The 18,232-nt window shown below is 41.4% G+C and overlaps 1 protein-coding gene across 2 annotated transcripts in view; it reads right to left on the bottom strand.

Moving 5' to 3' along the window:
- sdccag8 (SHH signaling and ciliogenesis regulator sdccag8) overlaps positions 1 to 18,232 on the bottom strand; it is a 44,118-nt gene that overhangs the window by 8,078 nt on the left and 17,808 nt on the right. For both annotated transcript variants that reach the window (XM_020650228.3, XM_065959297.1), the window contains 3 exons: positions 13,244 to 13,371; positions 9,437 to 9,545; positions 7,360 to 7,491 (listed from right to left, as the gene is read on the bottom strand). In XM_020650228.3, the coding sequence (XP_020505884.2) occupies positions 7,360 to 7,491; positions 9,437 to 9,545; positions 13,244 to 13,371 (369 nt within the window). The remainder of the gene's footprint in view (positions 1 to 7,359; positions 7,492 to 9,436; positions 9,546 to 13,243; positions 13,372 to 18,232) is intronic.

The following is an 18,232-nucleotide window of genomic DNA, read 5'->3' as shown; positions in this document are numbered from 1 at the left end:
TAAACTGGAAGGACTGTTTTTTTTTTTGTTGTTTTTTTTTAAACAGGCAGCATTGGTTGGATTTTCATTTCTGATAAAAGATTAAATTCACACTAAAGAATTCCCGTCCTGAGACAAATGTTGGCCGACTGAAGGGGGGCTTAGTAACCTCCCAGTGCCACATCACAGCAGGCAAACACAACATGAAGATTATCAATCATTCAACTGATAAATCAATATTTAAAAATCATCTGTGATGCTCCCTGTGTGACAACCTCTTTTGTCTTTTTTTGTCTCTGCCTGCTGCTCTTCTGCAGAGCTGAGCGCAGTGGTGAGAGGGGAAAAGTACAAAAGACAATATTAGATTGAAGATCAAATCAGTACGTATTTTAGTATGACTTACCTGGAACATATCTGTCTTATTGAGCCTGTTTAGTCAATTTGAGGTCAGCACTGACTGCTTGTTCCCGGGGCTCAGCTCAAAATGAAACGAGGGACAACAGCAACTGTTCTCCCCTTCAATTAAAAACAAAGGGCTTCTAAATAAGATCTTTGTCCGATTTAAAAGGACGATCTTTTTTTTTTTTTATTAATGAGTTCTATTTTGTTACTCTGATTTTTGATATTTTATACTCAGTGATTTTATTGTAAAATTGTAAACTGAAACATTTCCTATTTGAAAGTGTATCGGAACTAAAAACCTGCTTAATCAACAATTCATCAGAATAATCATCAGGTTCATTGTTTTCACTGATTTGGGAGGATGCGTCCGGAGTGAATATTGTCTTTGAAAGTTTACACTAAGTGAGATAACAGGAACCCAAATTCAAAAAAATGTCAAATACAAATTAATGAAAAACTGTGGGATGTGGTTTCTTGTAAAAAAAAAAAATAATAATTCAAATTGTTTTTTTTTTAAATGATTGTTTTTTTCATATTGGTAAAAATGTAACTCCACCATTTATCTAGAAGCCACAGACTGGTTTTGTCTCATTAGGCTCCACGCAGGTCTGTTTGTTCTCCTCTGTAAATAAACAATGTGAACCTAAGAGCCAAAAGAAAGTAAAAATGAGTTGGATTTTGGTCTGACGAGACTTCTTCACGCAGTTTTGAGTTTTATGATTTTTTGTTTTTCTATGACGGGGTTACTGAACATCAGTGTGAGGGTTGGAAAAGTTCAAACTGAACTCAAGCAAAATAAACACAGGCAATTAAAAAACCTGAGCATATATTTCTATTAAGAAATCCCTCTTTAAAGTATCAAAGAGGGATATGAGAATTGTATTTGACCTTTAAAAAACATTGGATGATGAAGTGTCATTCATCACTGGGGTAACAGAGGTTTTTCCTTCAGCTGAAGGCTGTTTTTTTTTTTTCAGTTCTCAATGCCTACGAGTTTGCTGCCGCAAGACCTCCTTTAAGTCTCGCCTTTGCTTTCCCGGCATCAAAGTGATTTAACTGTTGTGACTTTCAACATTTTTCCAAAGAAGAGGCAGGTGTTTCTGCACTCGTTCTCTGGTTGTACTTTTATAAAGTAGTGTTAGCAAGTGTCACTGACTGGGGCTAGAGATGTGACGCTTTGCACAGTTAACGCTCCAGCTTGCAAGCCTCTGGCTACAGCCCGACATCTGAGCTGCAAATCTGTGCGTCTGTGTGTGTGTTTGTGTGTGTGTTTGATAGAGCTGTAAAGCCACCGTTTGACAATGCTCTTTCAGCAGGCCGCCCTGCAGTCGCTTCTGGCTACAGAAGCCAGCTGGGCAACGCAGAGACAGGGACGATGAGAAGAGGAGGAGAAGAAGATGAAGGTGAAGCGAGAACGACTGATCAGCGCCATCCAGAGGTGAGAACAAGAGTGAGAGAGGGAAATGAAAAGAATAATCAGCGGACGAAACCGTTACTCTGTTTTTGAGATGCCCCTACATTTGCAGTCATGAAGTAGTTCACTTCAAAAACTATTAATGCACAACTTCAAGTTAAACATCCAAATTTTAAGATCGCTCAGAAAATGTAAAGAAGCTCAGGAAGCTCTCACACACGTTAAGATCTTATTGTTCTATACTGCCATTTCTGTGACACATTCACTCCCTCTAAAAGAAAAAGGCCAACAAGTCATGTCCGCTGTTTTATGGAAAATGTCTCATAGTTAAAACAGCACATGTGTATTATTATATCATTAGTAGAAATGTATCTGTGTGGACGAGGAAAAGAGAGTGATAGAAAAATATTAATTTTTGAAGTCTATGATTGTTTGTGACTCCTTCATTGTCTTTTTTCACATAGCCATCCTCCCTTTATCCTTCAGTATGTCTCATCACACACACAGTTGTAACTCAGTAAACACACACACACACACACTCACACACACACACACACGCACACACACTCTCACACACACACCACAAATGAAAGCTGTCCTGTTTCTTCTGCCCAGCCTTTGCCAGCTTCATTTGCAAATGAAAAGTTTTTGCAACGAGCGTCCTTTTGCTTCTGGGGCATGGCAGCACACTGTGTGTATGGGGGGTGGGGATGGGGGTGAGAGGAGGGTTTGACAGAGGGTGTGTGTGTGTGTGTGTGTGTGTGTGTGTGTGTGTGTGTGTGTGTGTGTGTGTGTGTGTGTGTGTGTGTGTGCGCGTTGTGCGTGTGGCATGAGCCCAGATGAAGCAGCCCTCGCCTGGGGCTCGCTGTCCGCCCGCGGTAGCAGCAAGCCTGTTCCTTCTTCCCCGGCCCGCCGCGACCATTTGTTCCATTAACCAATCTCCTGGAGCCTCTGGTGCAAACACACACACACATCCACAGGCATACATACTTCAACAACTGCTTGCACAGCTCATACCACACATGGCCCTCCATCCTTCGCTCCATCCCTCCCTCCTTCCTCCAGACGCACGCACCATCTTTCTTGGTGGAGGCCATATGGCCCAGTGAAGCCTGTGGATCTACAGGCACATCTGCGTATATGTTGCTGCTCGCCTTAAAGGGTTGCAGAGTGAGCTGGGAGCTCATATGAACACTCACACATACACACAGTACACGCACACACACACACACACACACAAACCTTGGGCTGACAAACACACTCTGCTGTCAATGTGTGTGGTTAAGCAAATGTTGGTGTTATATCGGTCTGTCGATAGTGTGTGCGTGCATGTGTGTGTGTGTGTGTGTGACCTCAGTTCGTACATGCATAGTGATAATTGGTAAAACAGCCTGCGAGCAGCTGTGAGGTGAAAAAAGGTTGCTTGGTGTTTAGTACAGAATGCAGAGGGGAGAAGGAGGACAGTGAGAAAGAGGAGGAAAGTTAAGAATAAAAGAAGAAAGACAAAATGGAAAGTGGAATACAGAGGAAAAGAGATGAAGAGAGGGAGAAGAAAAGAGAGAGATGAGCAAAAGAGGAGACAGTTACATTTCAGAGACAAGGAAAATGTAATCAAGAGTGAAACTTTTCTCTCTATTTCTCCCAGAATATATTGTGGAAAAGAAAATCATTTCTTAATACCAGGGTTAATATCTTCAAGTCTTGTTTCCTGTATATACAGAGATTACTATTATATAAAAAGAAAGATGCTTTAAATGTTCTTTTTTTTTTAAGCTGAGGCCTGAGGATAAATGTTGTTATTTTCATTAAAGGTGTAACTTTGTTATCACAGACACTTCATCACAAAGATCCGGTTTTAAAACTTATGACTGAAGATTTTGTTCACATCGACTCAACAATGTGAACGAGCCAGAAAATACTTAACAAGACCTTTACAACACTTCAAACATTAATTACAACAATAAACGTTGATGTGTTTCTTTCTTAAATGCCCACCACTCAGCTTTTTCCTTTTGTCTGATTTGGTGAAGATGTCGGTCTACTCAAACAGATCCCATGACAACAGCCTTTTTTTAATTTGATTTTTTGAACATTTCAGATTATTTTTGTACTGGCATTCTGACATCTCTGTATTCTGCTTCGGATGAATCGTGATAAAACTCATCCATCAATTAAATCTGTCTTTCAACTTCTGTATATTAATTGCTTTTATAACATAACACAACCTGCCCTCACCAGGAAACAAACTCTGTTCACCTTACTAAAGGTAAAAGAGAATTCCTATTTTTGATGATTCAAAGATGTGTCATAACTGAATCAAATATAACATACTAATTCTTAAAAAGAAAGTAGTAGATCTCTTAAGTTAAAATAAAATGAGTGAGCAGTGTCTGTTGTCTTCATTACGTTAAATAGATGCTAAACTAAAAGATTATTACTTAATCATTACATATTGAATACGATTGTTTTAAACTGCCTTTAAATGAATCATTTACATAAAGTGGAGCTCTTCCCTTACTATGTGCTTTCCCGCTCCATCTCCCCACCTTCTGTTCTTTTCCTTCATTTTCAGGCAAAAAAAAGGAAAAAACAACACACAGACATAGTGAAATAAATAATTAAGTGTTGAAGGCAAAACATTGTGTGCTAAAACCCCTGTGTAGTTTGGCATTCAGCTTGCCCATGTAAAAATAAATCAAGCTGATTTTCCAAATGTTTTGTGCGTGGTGCGCTGTTGCCACTCTTCGCAGCACAGATTGCAGGCCGATGGAGAGGCTGTGGGGAGGGGCGGGCGCTGGATATTGAACCCACTTGCACCAGCTTGTTAACACGTACACCTTAACCCCCAAGTGGTATAGCAGGGCGCACACCGAGTGCTCAGGGCCTGCAGGGACCAACTAACATATACCCTATGTATGAAAACAGACACACAAACACACACGATGAGGATTACAAAGAACATGCGTGCAATGCGATTTGAGAAGAGTACCATATGTAGAGAGACTGACGTAGCCGCTTCTACAACCAATATGCACACATTAGAAACATTTACTGCACACGCACACACACAAATAGAGATCTACAAAGTTCAGTCCTGCCTCTAGAGCTGAATTCAGACAGCACATACTGCCATACATGGCTGTAAAACAGCTTGGCCTAAATGTCCTAAATGCTGTGAGATCTATTTTTTTTATTTCTGAAAGCTAAAACTACTCTGATAAGAAAATATATGTGGCAGATTTCAAGTTTTTTACTTTTGCCCCTGGAGTACGATCAGTACCAGATATACATACTAAAACCAAGCACCAGCTGCAATGTGGATTACCGTAAACATGAGTCATTCCTCTCTCGCCTCCTCGTCTCTCCCTCATCTCTGCACTCGGCCTCTTTACAACAAATCACCTCAAATATGACACTTACAATCCAAGAATACATTCACTTAATGCTCAGAACTCATAGATGCATTCCTGAGCAAACTCGCTTTCTATCAAAATCATCTCCAAAAATATTTAACACAAACATGTGGTCAAGCGGCAGCGGTCAACAGTCATTCAAAAGTGACCTCATGTAGAACTGAACTCAGGAGATTTTTAAATATCAGGAGGATTCATCAACCAAGTAAGTGTCAAAGCAGAAAATAAAACTCACTAAATGCCAAGAGTGATTATCGTGGTTCAGTTGGGAAAAGAGAGAAGTTAGATGCCAACTTCCCAGCCAATCCACTTTTGGCAGCCAGATTCCTACTCTGCTAAACCTCCTGAGAACATGCAATAGCAGCCCATACACACACGCAAAAGCACACACACACACACATACACATACACATACACATAGACACACAAATACCGCTATAACATATGTGCACAAACATACAGAATATTCATATGATTCACACTCCGTGACAACCTAGATTATTTTTCTTTCTCTGAAACACACAAAGAGCAAAGAGAGTCACACACAAGCAGGGGACAGCTGTGACTTGGTAAACTTTGTTTTTTTTTTGGCAGCGTCTGACTGCCAACAGGTTAACACCGGTGGGTGGTAGACAATATGTAGTGTCAATGATGGAGCAGGAGAAAGAGGTTGAGCAAGTAAGTGTGTGTGTGTTTGGTTTTGCGTAAGAAGGAGGTTGAGTTTGGAGGGGAGGTGGGAGGGCAGCGGGGTAGGGATCCTGCAGAGTGGGGCAACAACGCCCACACATCCTCGCCCACGTAGGGAAAGCCAGGCTGTATGCCAGGCGTCCTGTGGAGACGCACACACCAACTGGGCTCCACACTTAGGGACAAAGAGACCCCGACATCTCTCACACACACACACACACACACACACACACACAGGGCTCAAGACTAAGATGGACCCACTTTTTACTGCAGCTTTTATAACTCAATCAATGCATTAAGCCCACTCTTCTTTGACATTATGTTTCAAACCATGATATTATCATCCTTTAGATTGAGTCGTGTTGAAAAGTATAAATATTCTAAATTCAACCAATCCTTTTTAACAACAAGTATGTTCAATTTCAGTCAAATTAGAGATGTTCATGATGGCATGGATCATTTTGAATATTCAAAACATTCAAAACAGGCTCATTCGAAAGTGTTTAGCAAAGGTTGTGACACACAGCCTGTTAATAATCTGCTGCGTGAGTTGTAAACAAATTAAATATCCAGCAGTTTTCAAATGTTCAAATGACTCAGACTGCACGGAATATGATCTCTTGATCGGCTAATTAATTGGCTTGTTGTTTCAGTTCTATACCAAAAAAGCCCTACTCTACAAAAGAAGAAAAAAATGTGAGACCGAGTTGGACGTGTACTGTGGATGTAGCTAGAAAGACTTTGTACAGCTTGTTGATTATTATATTGAATATATGTGATCCTTCTCAACAGTTAGTGATGGAGCTGGTGGATACTGAACATTTATATAAATTGAACCTTTAATTTTAAACAATTTAAACCTTTTCATGTGCTTTAAAATGTGCAGGTTGTACTTGGAAAGCTAGAAAATGTTCACAAAGTGACCACCCAGTGTCAATCATTCTCAATAAATGATGACAATGTATGACAAGTTAATCCTTGTGTTGTTTTAAATGCATTAAAGGAGAGATGTTCTGTTATTTAATGTGAGAACAATTGAATGTAAAGTGTGATTTCGTAGAAAATGTTGCTGATGCACAGAGAGAGAAGGGTCACCTGCTAGGGGGTTTTAAACGATTGTGAATTAAACGGTTTTATTTGTACAACCTGCAGCCAGATGCAAACTATTAAGCAGTTTGGAAATTCTAATCCAGAATTGATTGAAACTCACACGTTGAAGGAAAATCTTTAAACACATGACAATTTTTTTTTTCTTTTTTTAAGTCCAAAAGGTTTTGGGGGGAAAGAAAGAAAAATACTGAAACCATTACCTTCTTGACTAAATTAAAATTGAAACTTGTTTAAATCTTATGTAATGTTTGCCGTAGTGCAGCTCGTACATTTCCTCACAAAGGAACAAATTGTCTGTTTTTTTAAAGGGGTGATTTGTAACATGTATACAGAGGATGTGCAGTTTTTTCTTACCTGTCCTTCATGCGCTGGTGCATGCGGCCGTGTTGGACACACTGTTCCTCCATGTCTGAGCAGCGAGCTCTCAGACTCTTCACTGTCTCCTCGAGGTGCTGTTTCTCCAGGGCGAGCTGCTCCATCTTACCTCTGCACATACACACATCAGCATTGTTTCAACAGATTTAACACATTCCATATACTGTAAGTGTACCACAGCCATGCAAGTAGATGTAAAAAAAAGTAATTATACTAAATACATTCAAACGTATAACATCTTCATAGAATATAATTCACAATATGGGAGGAAATAACAGAACAAACAATCACGTTGTGAGGAAAAAGATGTTTTCAAAATGCACTCCTTAGAATTTCTAGAGAATTTCAGGAGCATTGTTTCTGAAATTCTCCTGATCTGGTCGTTCACACATGCACCCCACAGCAGAAAACTATCCATGTTGGACAGCGACGCAGAAATGGCAGACGACAAGAGTCCAGAGAGTCCGCTATACGGCGCTATAATGAGAATACTTGATAAATATATCAGTGCTTTGTGTAGCTCGACAGAATCACAATATTCACAAAAAAAGTGGCGAACAAACGAGCGGACAGAAAACGTAATGCAGCAGTTTTCTTTATGTGCACAGAGATCGCAATGGGCATGTTCAAACAGTCTGTGGTCGTCGTTCACCAATCACAGGGAATAACAGTCATCAACTGCTCCCACTCGCTAGAGGAGAATTCTCTGGATCACATCATGCTGTGTTCTCACATCAGCTCACTGTGACGTTTTATATAAAAAATACACCAGGTGGCCGACAGGAGAAACTCAGGAACAGGAGATAAAGCCTGAGTGAGAAACTGTTTGTGATCACACAATCATTACAAAAACTTCAGGAGTTATTCACGAGTGTGATCAAGGATAAATACAAAACAATGAAATGGTAAGAAACTAACACCCTCTACACTTAGATTTTTGGATGCCATTTTTGCTGTTTGTCGTAAATTGTACTGTAGCTAGTTAGCAATTCAAGCAAAGGCAGAAAATAGAAATCCAAACAATAAAAGCCTTTAGTTTTCCATGGTCAGAAACTGCAGCTCACCCTTTATACTTCCCCAGGATAGAGAATGATAAGATGAATTCTGTCATCAATCCCTTTGACCACCGATAGCGCTAATTTACTTTATTTCCACTTTATGATAAACAACATTACACTGTTACTCGTAGAGCGCCACATAAAATGTACAGTCAGACTAAAAGCTGAAAAACACTTGAGCACACTTTTCTCATTTATCTTGCTGAAACTATGTGTGTAACCTCACTTAGCCTGACTGAGGCCGTCCAGCAGGATTTTAACCGCTACACTGGGTTAGACTCCAGGAGCTCAAACAGCCTGAGGTACAAAACACACCAACGCCACACTGCTGCTAAACTACATTACACACCCAGGCGGCAGAGGCAGGGGACGAGCATTCATGCCAGTATGTTAGAATGTACATGAAATGCTACCTTTTAAAAAGCTTTTGAAGGTGGGACTGTATCTATAACTGCACACGTAAATGTATATCTGATATTGATTTCCATCCATAACAAAAAGGGTACTTTGTTGTGTGTATATTGTGTGGCTGCTGAGGCCGGCGAGGTCTGGCAGGGCCAGATTGGGGGCTGTCATGTGACTAATGTGCAGCACAGCTACAACAGCTGACAGGACACTGGGCCCAGGGTCACTCTCACACACATACGACACACACACTCAAATATACAAACACACAAATACACACAGAAATACAGGCAGCCCAGATGGAGAGCTGTGCAGGCCTGCTGTGACTACTGTAGCATCAGGTTAACAAGAAAACAGGTCAGACTGAAAGGCAGTGTGTAGTGTGTTGACATGCTCTGTCCAAACAGCCTGAGAGATGAGGCTTCATAACATGATGACACGGACGTCCCACAACGCGAATAAACAAGTGAGTAATTCAAAAAATAACTAGAACAAGAGGTATTAGGTCAATTCAAACGCAGAAAAAAGTAGAGTGAAATAATAAGCAAACAAAAAAAGAGAGTTGATGAAAGAATGAAAGAGAAAATACAGACCTATTGTTTTCTGTCACTTCTTCCAATCCGACTCCAAGCGAGCAACACTCCTCCTTCAGTTTCCTGATCAAGGAATTCTGGGAACTCAGCAGACCATCCAACTCTCCAACTGCAATCAACAACAACAACAACAACAACCGGGCGGTGATTTTGTGCACTTTAAGTTTCTGTCATGTATCCTGGATACACATAAGACCCAGGCCCAGGAACCAACACTAAAGATCAACTAGCAGCAAAGTTAAAAAGCCAGTCCTGAGCACTGCAGAGAGCCAGGGACTAAACCCCCAACTTCTCCAGGGCAGTCGTCGGTGTGTAGTCCCCTCACTCTCCGTCTCTGGAGAGACACCGGACATCTTAATGCATGTCCATAGGATCCTCAGGGATAAATAAAGTATAACTTCTTCTTCTTCTGCCTTTAGAATCTCTGTTTGTTTGTTTTTACAGTAAATGTGCCCTCTAGCTCTTCTTCTATCTTTAGTTAACACTCACTCCTTAAAAAAACTGAGCCAAACCCAAAGTATACAAACTTTTTTGAAACAACTTAATATTAAATTATTCAGCTAACTTTGTTCAAACTTGATCTAAAACTGAGCTGGCTGCTGTTTATTTGACCTTTTTCTTCACATCTGGAAATTAGCTTCTGTTCCAATTGACACAGACAGCTCAGTGTAAAAAGCAACATTGAAAAGGTTTTGAGGTAGTGTGAAAAATGATAATTATATTAAAGGTCATGACACTGCGTCCTCAACCGTCAGCCAAAAGAAAAAGGACACTTCAACAACACTTAACCTTCATTAAGCTACAGGGCCTTACGCGTGGAAAGAAATCAAACCATTACATGCTGCATGAGAATAATAAAATCTGACCATTTGAAGTCTGACCAAAGAAACAACCATTAAAAAATATAAAAATAAAAACATATTATATTGTTATCTTTGTGTTTGATGAATGTCAGTGCAGAAAACAAAGTATGACACCAGCTGAGTTTGCAGTTTCAGGTTAAGAATGTCAGTCACGTGTCCAGTCTATGATTAAAACAGATACATTGTCAGTTTCATGCTACGATGGTCCAACACACTAACTGAAATACTTTATTAATGGTGAGTAATATTGCTTTCTAAGCATCATGGCTACATCTATGAACTCAGAAGAGTACATTTCCAAGAGCAAAGCAACCAGAATCTTCCCATACCAGAGGAAAACATCTTTGTAAATGTGAAATCTGAACAACAAAATGTATTGTAATTAATACTGTTCAGAAAATTTGAGACACATGTCTTTATGAATGTCTTCCCAAAAATGCTTTTGTCAACAGACATTCACATGAAAATCAAAAGTGTTCAAACAGCAGGCGGAAATGTACAGAGGAAAAAAAAAACAGAAGTACAGAGAGACAATAGAAATATGAAAAGTGTGCGGAGGGTAAAACGAGATGGAGGAAAAAGAGGGGGATTGTTGTTTGAAAAGAGCTTTCTTTCTCCTTTTCCACCCTTCCTGCCACGTCCTCATCCGCTCATGGGGGGCTCTTTCTGAACAATCCAACACTGGGCTTTCATCATTCCTTTGAAATGATCCACGTTCCACTCTCCAACATATGTCTGCTCTTTTAAAATAACAATGGCTGCCGTTTTGGATGGAGGGAATGATCCACCTGCTCCGGCATTCTGTTACAGTCAACTGAAACCAAAAAAACAACAAGGACTCGCAGTCTTTGAAAAGTAGCTCAGACTTGTCAAGAGTTGTTTTTTTTATGCATACAGTAGGTATAGGTGGAGATTTTTAAAAGTGGAGGAAGAGAACTGATCGAGGACATTAAAACATTTTCACTAGCAGAAATTAGAAATTAACAATTTGGGGATTTTTGTTTAACAGTAACATGAATAAAATGTGTAAAGTACATGACTTGGGGAAGTATCTTGAAGGGTGTTATGATTCACTTGTTACTGTCTCTAAAGTAAGACACCACTAACCTTTGTCTTCCAGTCTCTGTCTCCAGATTACTGCCATATGTAATGCATGGAGGGCAGAAACTGGGTGCTACAGAGTGTGAAAGTAAACAACACAAAACTCACAGACGTTCACACATGCGTACACTCAACAAAGTTTGGTCAGTGCTGGAAAAGTTGCATGAAGAATGCTAATTAGCTGAACAGGCTTTGAATGCGTCTGGCCGTGCGTAGGCCAAAAAGAACCCTGGGACACAGAAACACAGCAGAACTGGCACTGGAAACAAACAGAAAAAAAACGAGGGAGGGGAGGGATGGAGAGAAGAAGCATGGCGGGGAGGGAGGGATGGAGAGAAGCAAATATCTGATATCATCTAGAGGCTGCTCTGTACGCGTTTACTCAAAAAAGAAACATGAAAAAAAAAAAAGGTGGGAGGGAGCTGAGAAGAAGGGAGAGGGGGGGACGGATGGATGGAAGGACAAACGGATGGACAGAGAGGCGGGATTTGGAGAGCAAGAAAGCTAATTATCCAGCTCGTCTGTTGGGTTGCACGGGGAGAGGAAGTGATGCGAGCTACTAAAGGACGTCCACCCCTCCATCCCCTCCCCATCCACAGTTTCCTGCTGTGCTCTGATGTCAGCTCTCTTTAGACAACATGTGTGCTTCCGACACACGCCAGAAACAAACCCTTTGTTTACCCCCCCTTCACACCCCTCCCTCCATCCATTCCTCCCTCTATACCCTCCATCTTTGTTCTACGTACCAGCAGGCTCCCTGGTTGTTGAAGGGAACCACAGGTAAATAAAAAGATAGGAGAAGGGAGGGTGGTTGAGTGTGGGTGAGGAGGGTGTGTGAGGGGGGGATCCAGATGGTGCAACAGATGTGCTAGCAGCAGCAGCTCTGCTGTGCAGACAGACAGGGAGCTCTGAGCGGGGTCCCTCGCTCTGCTCCCATCACCTCCCCTCTGCTCTGCCCTGTTATTCTCCCGTCTCCTCTTCATGCTCTTTTTGCTCTGTTCTGCACTTTGGAGGTCACTGCGGTTCAATCTTCTTCGGCTAAAATGATTTCTGTTCCTGCCCATCACCTCTAACTCAGGATAGAAAGGTGGCAAAACGGAAAGGAAAATTATGCTTTTAACTGGACGATGCCGGTTCATGACCTGGTTCGAGCAGAAATCCACCCCGCTGAAGTAACATAAAGACACTCTTCGTTTATATTTAAGCCTGTTCAGTTATGATTGTTTCGTTATATTATCTGTTTGGTCTCCATGTAATTGGGTGGCCACCACACCAGGAGTGGATCATCTCTTTTAGGATACATTTTGAATTGATTATCAAATGACATTAATGTATTTTTAAATCAGAGCGAACATGAAGATAAGACAGGGAGAGGAGCAACTCTGACAAAGAGTTTATGTTTTCCAATTGTTCATAAATTACCTACAAATATTAATTTGTCTTGTAAAATAAAGGAAACTGACAAAGCAACTCTAAATGACATGTGGATAATGACTGACAGGTTTGAAGGTGAACCGTGTCTTAACTTTTCCAGTGATTATTTGGAAAGTGAAAAGATGTGAGCAAATTGAGGTACAACTGAAGCATCTCCATCGAGTGGACATCAGGGGTGATGTTCCACAACACTAGACTCTTAATGAAACGTTCCTCTTTTTGGAGGGGGAAAGGAAGGCTTTCAAAAAAACTGATATCATCCATAAACATCACAGAAGATCCTTGACTCTCTTTAAAAGTCAGGGAGGTGGAAAGAAGTCAGTAGGCCTTTATAAATGTGGACAGAAATTGTTGGCACAGTCTACAGCTGTAGCCAGCCTGGTGGCACCTCCGTGGGTGGAGAACTGACCTCTCAGCTGGTGTTCAGCCTCCGTTTTCTCCAGCAGCACATTTAGCTCTCTCTCCTTTTCCCGCGCCGCCAGAGTTACAGACGCCATTTCCTCCCCATGAGCCCGTTCTGCGCTCTCTCTGTCCTGTCTGTGGAGAAGCAACGGTTTGTAAGACAAACATTTAAAACACAACCATCCATCTTATGTTTATAAGTATTAAAAAAAAATGTAACTAGGAAAAAGTGTAACCATTGCAATTTGATAGCATGCTGCTTTTTTATATGCACAAGTACGGACAGTATGTGTACAATCAGTAATCCTCTAGAGCAGTAGTTCCATCAGGGGGGATCGGGGCCCACCGGGGGTTCAGGAGACACCGAGAGGTGGGGCTCGAGATTCCTCCCAAAACACTAATAACATTTTAGATTGATTCAAAATAGCATATTTTATCCATTATTTTTGTTAAATGTATACAAAGTAGTTCAATTCAAAATAAAACTAGAGTCCTCGAGTGAGATTTATACATGTCTTACAATGCTATTTTTGGAGATGCAGGCCGAAAATGTGGGAACCCCTGATCTAGAATATAAATGTCAGCTGGTGCTTCAGATGACTGATAGCTAATCTTCTGTTGACGGGGAAGCATGAAAAAAAACATTTCAGAGTTAAGTCCCATGGGAAACAACTGCAGTCTAAAAACAAATCATTTTATGTCATCTTTATTGGCAGTTTAGGCTTAACTCATACAAACTTGTATAAAAATAATGGGATCATGTGGATTAACTGTTTGTAATTGTATGTAAATTGAAGCATTTGCTATTGTCAGGGTTTCTATTAGAGGTGAAATATGTGATGTAAATAATTAAACAGGTAATCACAAAAATAAACACATCACAAACAGTAAATCTAAGAGATGCTTTAAAAACCTGCTCATGCACACTGACACAGAGTGAGATGTTCAAGATTGTGTCTATTTCCATATTAGTATGAAAGGCCATCAGTGCTTTAACGGTTTACAGTAAAATCTCCGGTGAGATCAGCGTACGATAGATCAGTGTGCTGCTAATACTTCCCACCAGAACACGCTTCCAGAAAAGAAATTAGACAGCTTCGATGCATGTGACGGAAGTGAACACAGAGGTGAGAGAGAACTCAGAAGGAGAGTGCACACTTAACAATAACAGAATTAAAGAAAGCACAATGACAAGAAAGGCTCGGGGGAGTGCGTGTGGGGGGGGGTTAGAGTGTTGGGACAGTGTAAGCTTCAAGACCCCTGAGTGATACTGCAGCTGTCTATGAAACACACACAAGCACTAATGCACCAATAGTTAATGGCACAGCAGTTTCTAAAATCTTAACGCTTCACACTTTAGCTGTATGGACAAAACTGAAGAATTGGTTTCTGAGACTTAAATAAAAGACAAAGATCAATCTGCTCTGTGACATTGTTCAACTGAAGCCTCTTGTTGTCCTGTGTGTTTCCTGTACAGTTTATATCTAAATAAAATAAACTAAAGCTGGAACACATGACACTACAGCAAGGCTAAATCAGTTGATCGTATCTTTAACATGAGAAATGTACATAAACAGGGTCTACATATTGATGACTGCATGACACAAATTCTTAGCTCGACAACAATGCCGACTTGTAATTGGATCACTTTTTTCTGCACTTTAATTTGTCTTAAAACAGAAACTGTGCAGGTATGATGCAAACGTAGGTGCTTCTCCCTGTGGTCTTTAAAAAACATGCATTCAACTCCTGTTCGAGCCAAACTTTTCTAACTCAGCTAAGTCCAAATGTACCCAAACAACAGAGGAAGAGACAAAGAAGGAAAGAAAAGAAAAAACTACAAAGACAGGAAAAAGCGAACAAATAAACAGAACTCTTCCTGAAGTCCAAAGGCGCTAATGAAGAGAGAATTCTCCAGTTTAAGTGAAAACTTTTCTCCCCTACAGCGCTTGGCCTGCATCTCTAAAGTGACCGCGTCTGTCTGTTCCTTCGTGTGTGTGTGTGTTCTCCTGCTGTCCTGCTGTCTGGGGTGTGAAAGCGGGTGGCGGGTGTGCAGGGGACACAAGGAGACTGTGTGTGTCTGTACGCATATGAGTGTGTGCGTGTGTGTGTGTGAGTGAATGAACCCCCGCTGGGCTTGAACAGCAGCCTGAGCCACCAAAGCGCACACCAGGGCTCAGCGGGAGATGGCGGGCAGGCGTTGCCAGCCATTTGGTCCTGCAAGAGGTTCCAGGGGGCCGTGTGTATTTGTGTATGTCTATGTGTGTGTGTGTGTGTGTGTGCGATGGAGGGGGGGGACTCACACCAGACCTGTTTACCCACCAATTAGCATCAGACAGATCGCCAGAAAGTTCCAGCAGTCAGCAATAGAGAGGTGGTGAGGAAGAGGAGAGTGAAGAAAACAGGAGAGGACAGAAAAGCAAAAAGCACAGAGAGCTACACATTTGGCATCTGTGAGGTCTCGCTGCTCTACTTAACCAACAATATACAAGAACAACCTAATAAAGTTAAAAACAACAGACTAGGCTCTGGACCTTCCAGTGTTAACCAGTTTCAACTCAATGACCGAGGCCTGACAGTTCAAATCCTAAGGAGAAGATCCTGAATGCTTCATCAATGATCAAACTGAAGCTACATGTCAGGCTAAGTTGTGTCCCTCTTTCCATTTTGTATCATCAATCCAATGTAACTTGTTTACTTTCAAAATGCTGTCACAAAATGGCTGCTGATGAGCGCTGTCAAATTTCAATATAAAAAAAGAGAAAAGAGAGATGTCAGTGGAGAGCCAAGCCCTGGAGCAAGCGGTAAGGACAACGGGCAGAGCAGAGGCTGAATATGTGGGTCTGGAGCTGGATAATTCTCCCCGGACAATAATCTGCCTTCCAGCTAATTGGGGAATGGACTCTGGGTTGCTGCCTGTGGCAGGAACTCTTGTTTGGGCCTAGGAGGCAATTGACTGAATGTCCAGTTAGCGGATAGCTGGGCCTGTTTGTATATGCCTGGCCTGATGCAGTGTAGGACAGCTTGGTAAGTATGGCGAGAGCGGCATGGGCCAGCGGCCTAAGGTAGGCTGGAATGGCTCTGGGGCTGCGGCCAGGTACAGTGGCTGCTGGGTAAGTGGGAGGTGGCAGAGGCGGTGGCTGGCTGGCTAGCTGGCTGGAGCGGCAAGGAAGAAGAGGGGGCCCAGTCGGCACTGCCTGCCTAAGTGGGCACTATTCAAGCTGTTGCCCATTAGATGTGGGGTGCCAGGGCCTGACCAAGCACGGAGTTTGCAGCACCCCATGGTGCACCCGCCATCCCACGCCAGAACCACCAAATGCCGCGGTTTATCAGAGAACGAGCACAAATTGGAGTCAGACGGTGGACTTGGAGGAATTGGAGACATTCGCCAACGCCAGACACTACTGACCACTGTTTGGACTAAACTAAAGGAGACCATACTCTCTCCCAATAAACACAGTATCACCAAAGATACACATGCTCACAAACTTAAGTCTTGATTATATGAACACACACACAGGCCCGCACGCACACACACACACACACACACAACACAGAAAATATATAGGACTTTATATTTCTTCATTTCAAACGACTAGCAAACATTAACATGACTGACGCTCTCCTCAACTTGTGTGACTATGAAAGCATTCAGTTTTTTTAAAGGGTTAAATCTTTTTATATGAATTTGGTACCAAAAACTATATGAAAAAACTTGAGACAACATTCTCAAACCAATGCATATTCATAATCATTCTCAACGTTTCTGTGTTACAAAATAACAGGTGTGAAAGCAATAAACAGGTGAACAGATTGTAAACGCAGCCTATAGCACAAACACACAAACACACAAGCTTTGTTCAACTGATGGTTTCGAGACATTGATGATCCCTGCAAAGAGTTGCGGAGGAGACAAATATTACTATTTCTATCACAGCGCACCATCTGCACCTATTGTTCTACCCGAGGATTTTCTCTATATAGCTTAATAATAATCAGATAATTCATAGAACGTTGTTTTGAATGTAACATTTATATCGGCACTCAATTGTATATTTCTGTATTGCCTGAGAATGACTGCGAGTAAGCTCAATTTAAGAGTTTAAATGTTAAATAATTGTTGTTAGCACAGAATTATATTTTTAAAATAATTTTGAAAAAACTAATTCAAATCACAATTCCTTTGACAGATGCCTCTTAGCTCAAACTATAACATGTTGGGACTTGATGTTAATAGTATATTACTGAGATGAACTGAATCTTTGCTGTATAATTACTACGATATACTTATCTCTGAAAAATGGTGACACTCGTGATGATTCATATTTGTGGAGGATTTCCAGTGGATCCACGGCTATTTATGATAGACTGCATCAATCAGGTTACATTAATATTCAACAGTTTGATTCGCAGAAATATAAAGAAGATTCCTGCTTGTGTGTGTGTGTGTGTGTGTGTGTGTGTGTGTGTGTGTGAGGCTGAAGGGCAGCGAGACTGAGGCCTTGTGTAGGCCCGTCTTACTGCCACTGCCAACTAAAGATGAGTGCACCAAAGAGAAAATAAAGTGACATATTGAATATTTGCTGTTCCACATATTATTGACGCTGCGTACAATAAACATCTGAATTGTTTCAGACATCACACAATTTTCCGTACCACGCACCTCAATGTGTTTTAGCACATTTTTATTGAACCTCGGGGTGATGTAAGTTAATCACTCTGCCCCCACACTTTTCTTCTGACACCCCCTCCCTTCATCTTGCTGCTCCGCTTTACGGAAAAAAAAACAAAACACATCAAACACAGAGGCGGCCTGATGCAGCCACACCGCTCTTTAACTCCATTCCCAGCGCATCTTCCTTTCGGTCTGTCCATCCATCCGTCCAGAGCGCTCTCATCTCTGCTCCGATTCTTTTTTTCTGCTGTTTCCATCTCACCCTCCTCCCTCCTTTTTTCCCTCCCACCCTTTTTCCTGTAACTAAACTGGCTGTGTCTC

The sequence above is a fragment of the Labrus bergylta genome, chromosome 10 (assembly GCF_963930695.1).
Source record: "Labrus bergylta chromosome 10, fLabBer1.1, whole genome shotgun sequence".
NCBI classification, from domain to species: Eukaryota; Metazoa; Chordata; class Actinopteri; order Labriformes; family Labridae; genus Labrus; species Labrus bergylta.
Note: the sequence above shows the minus strand (reverse complement) of the source record. Positions and strands in the feature narration are given on the sequence as shown.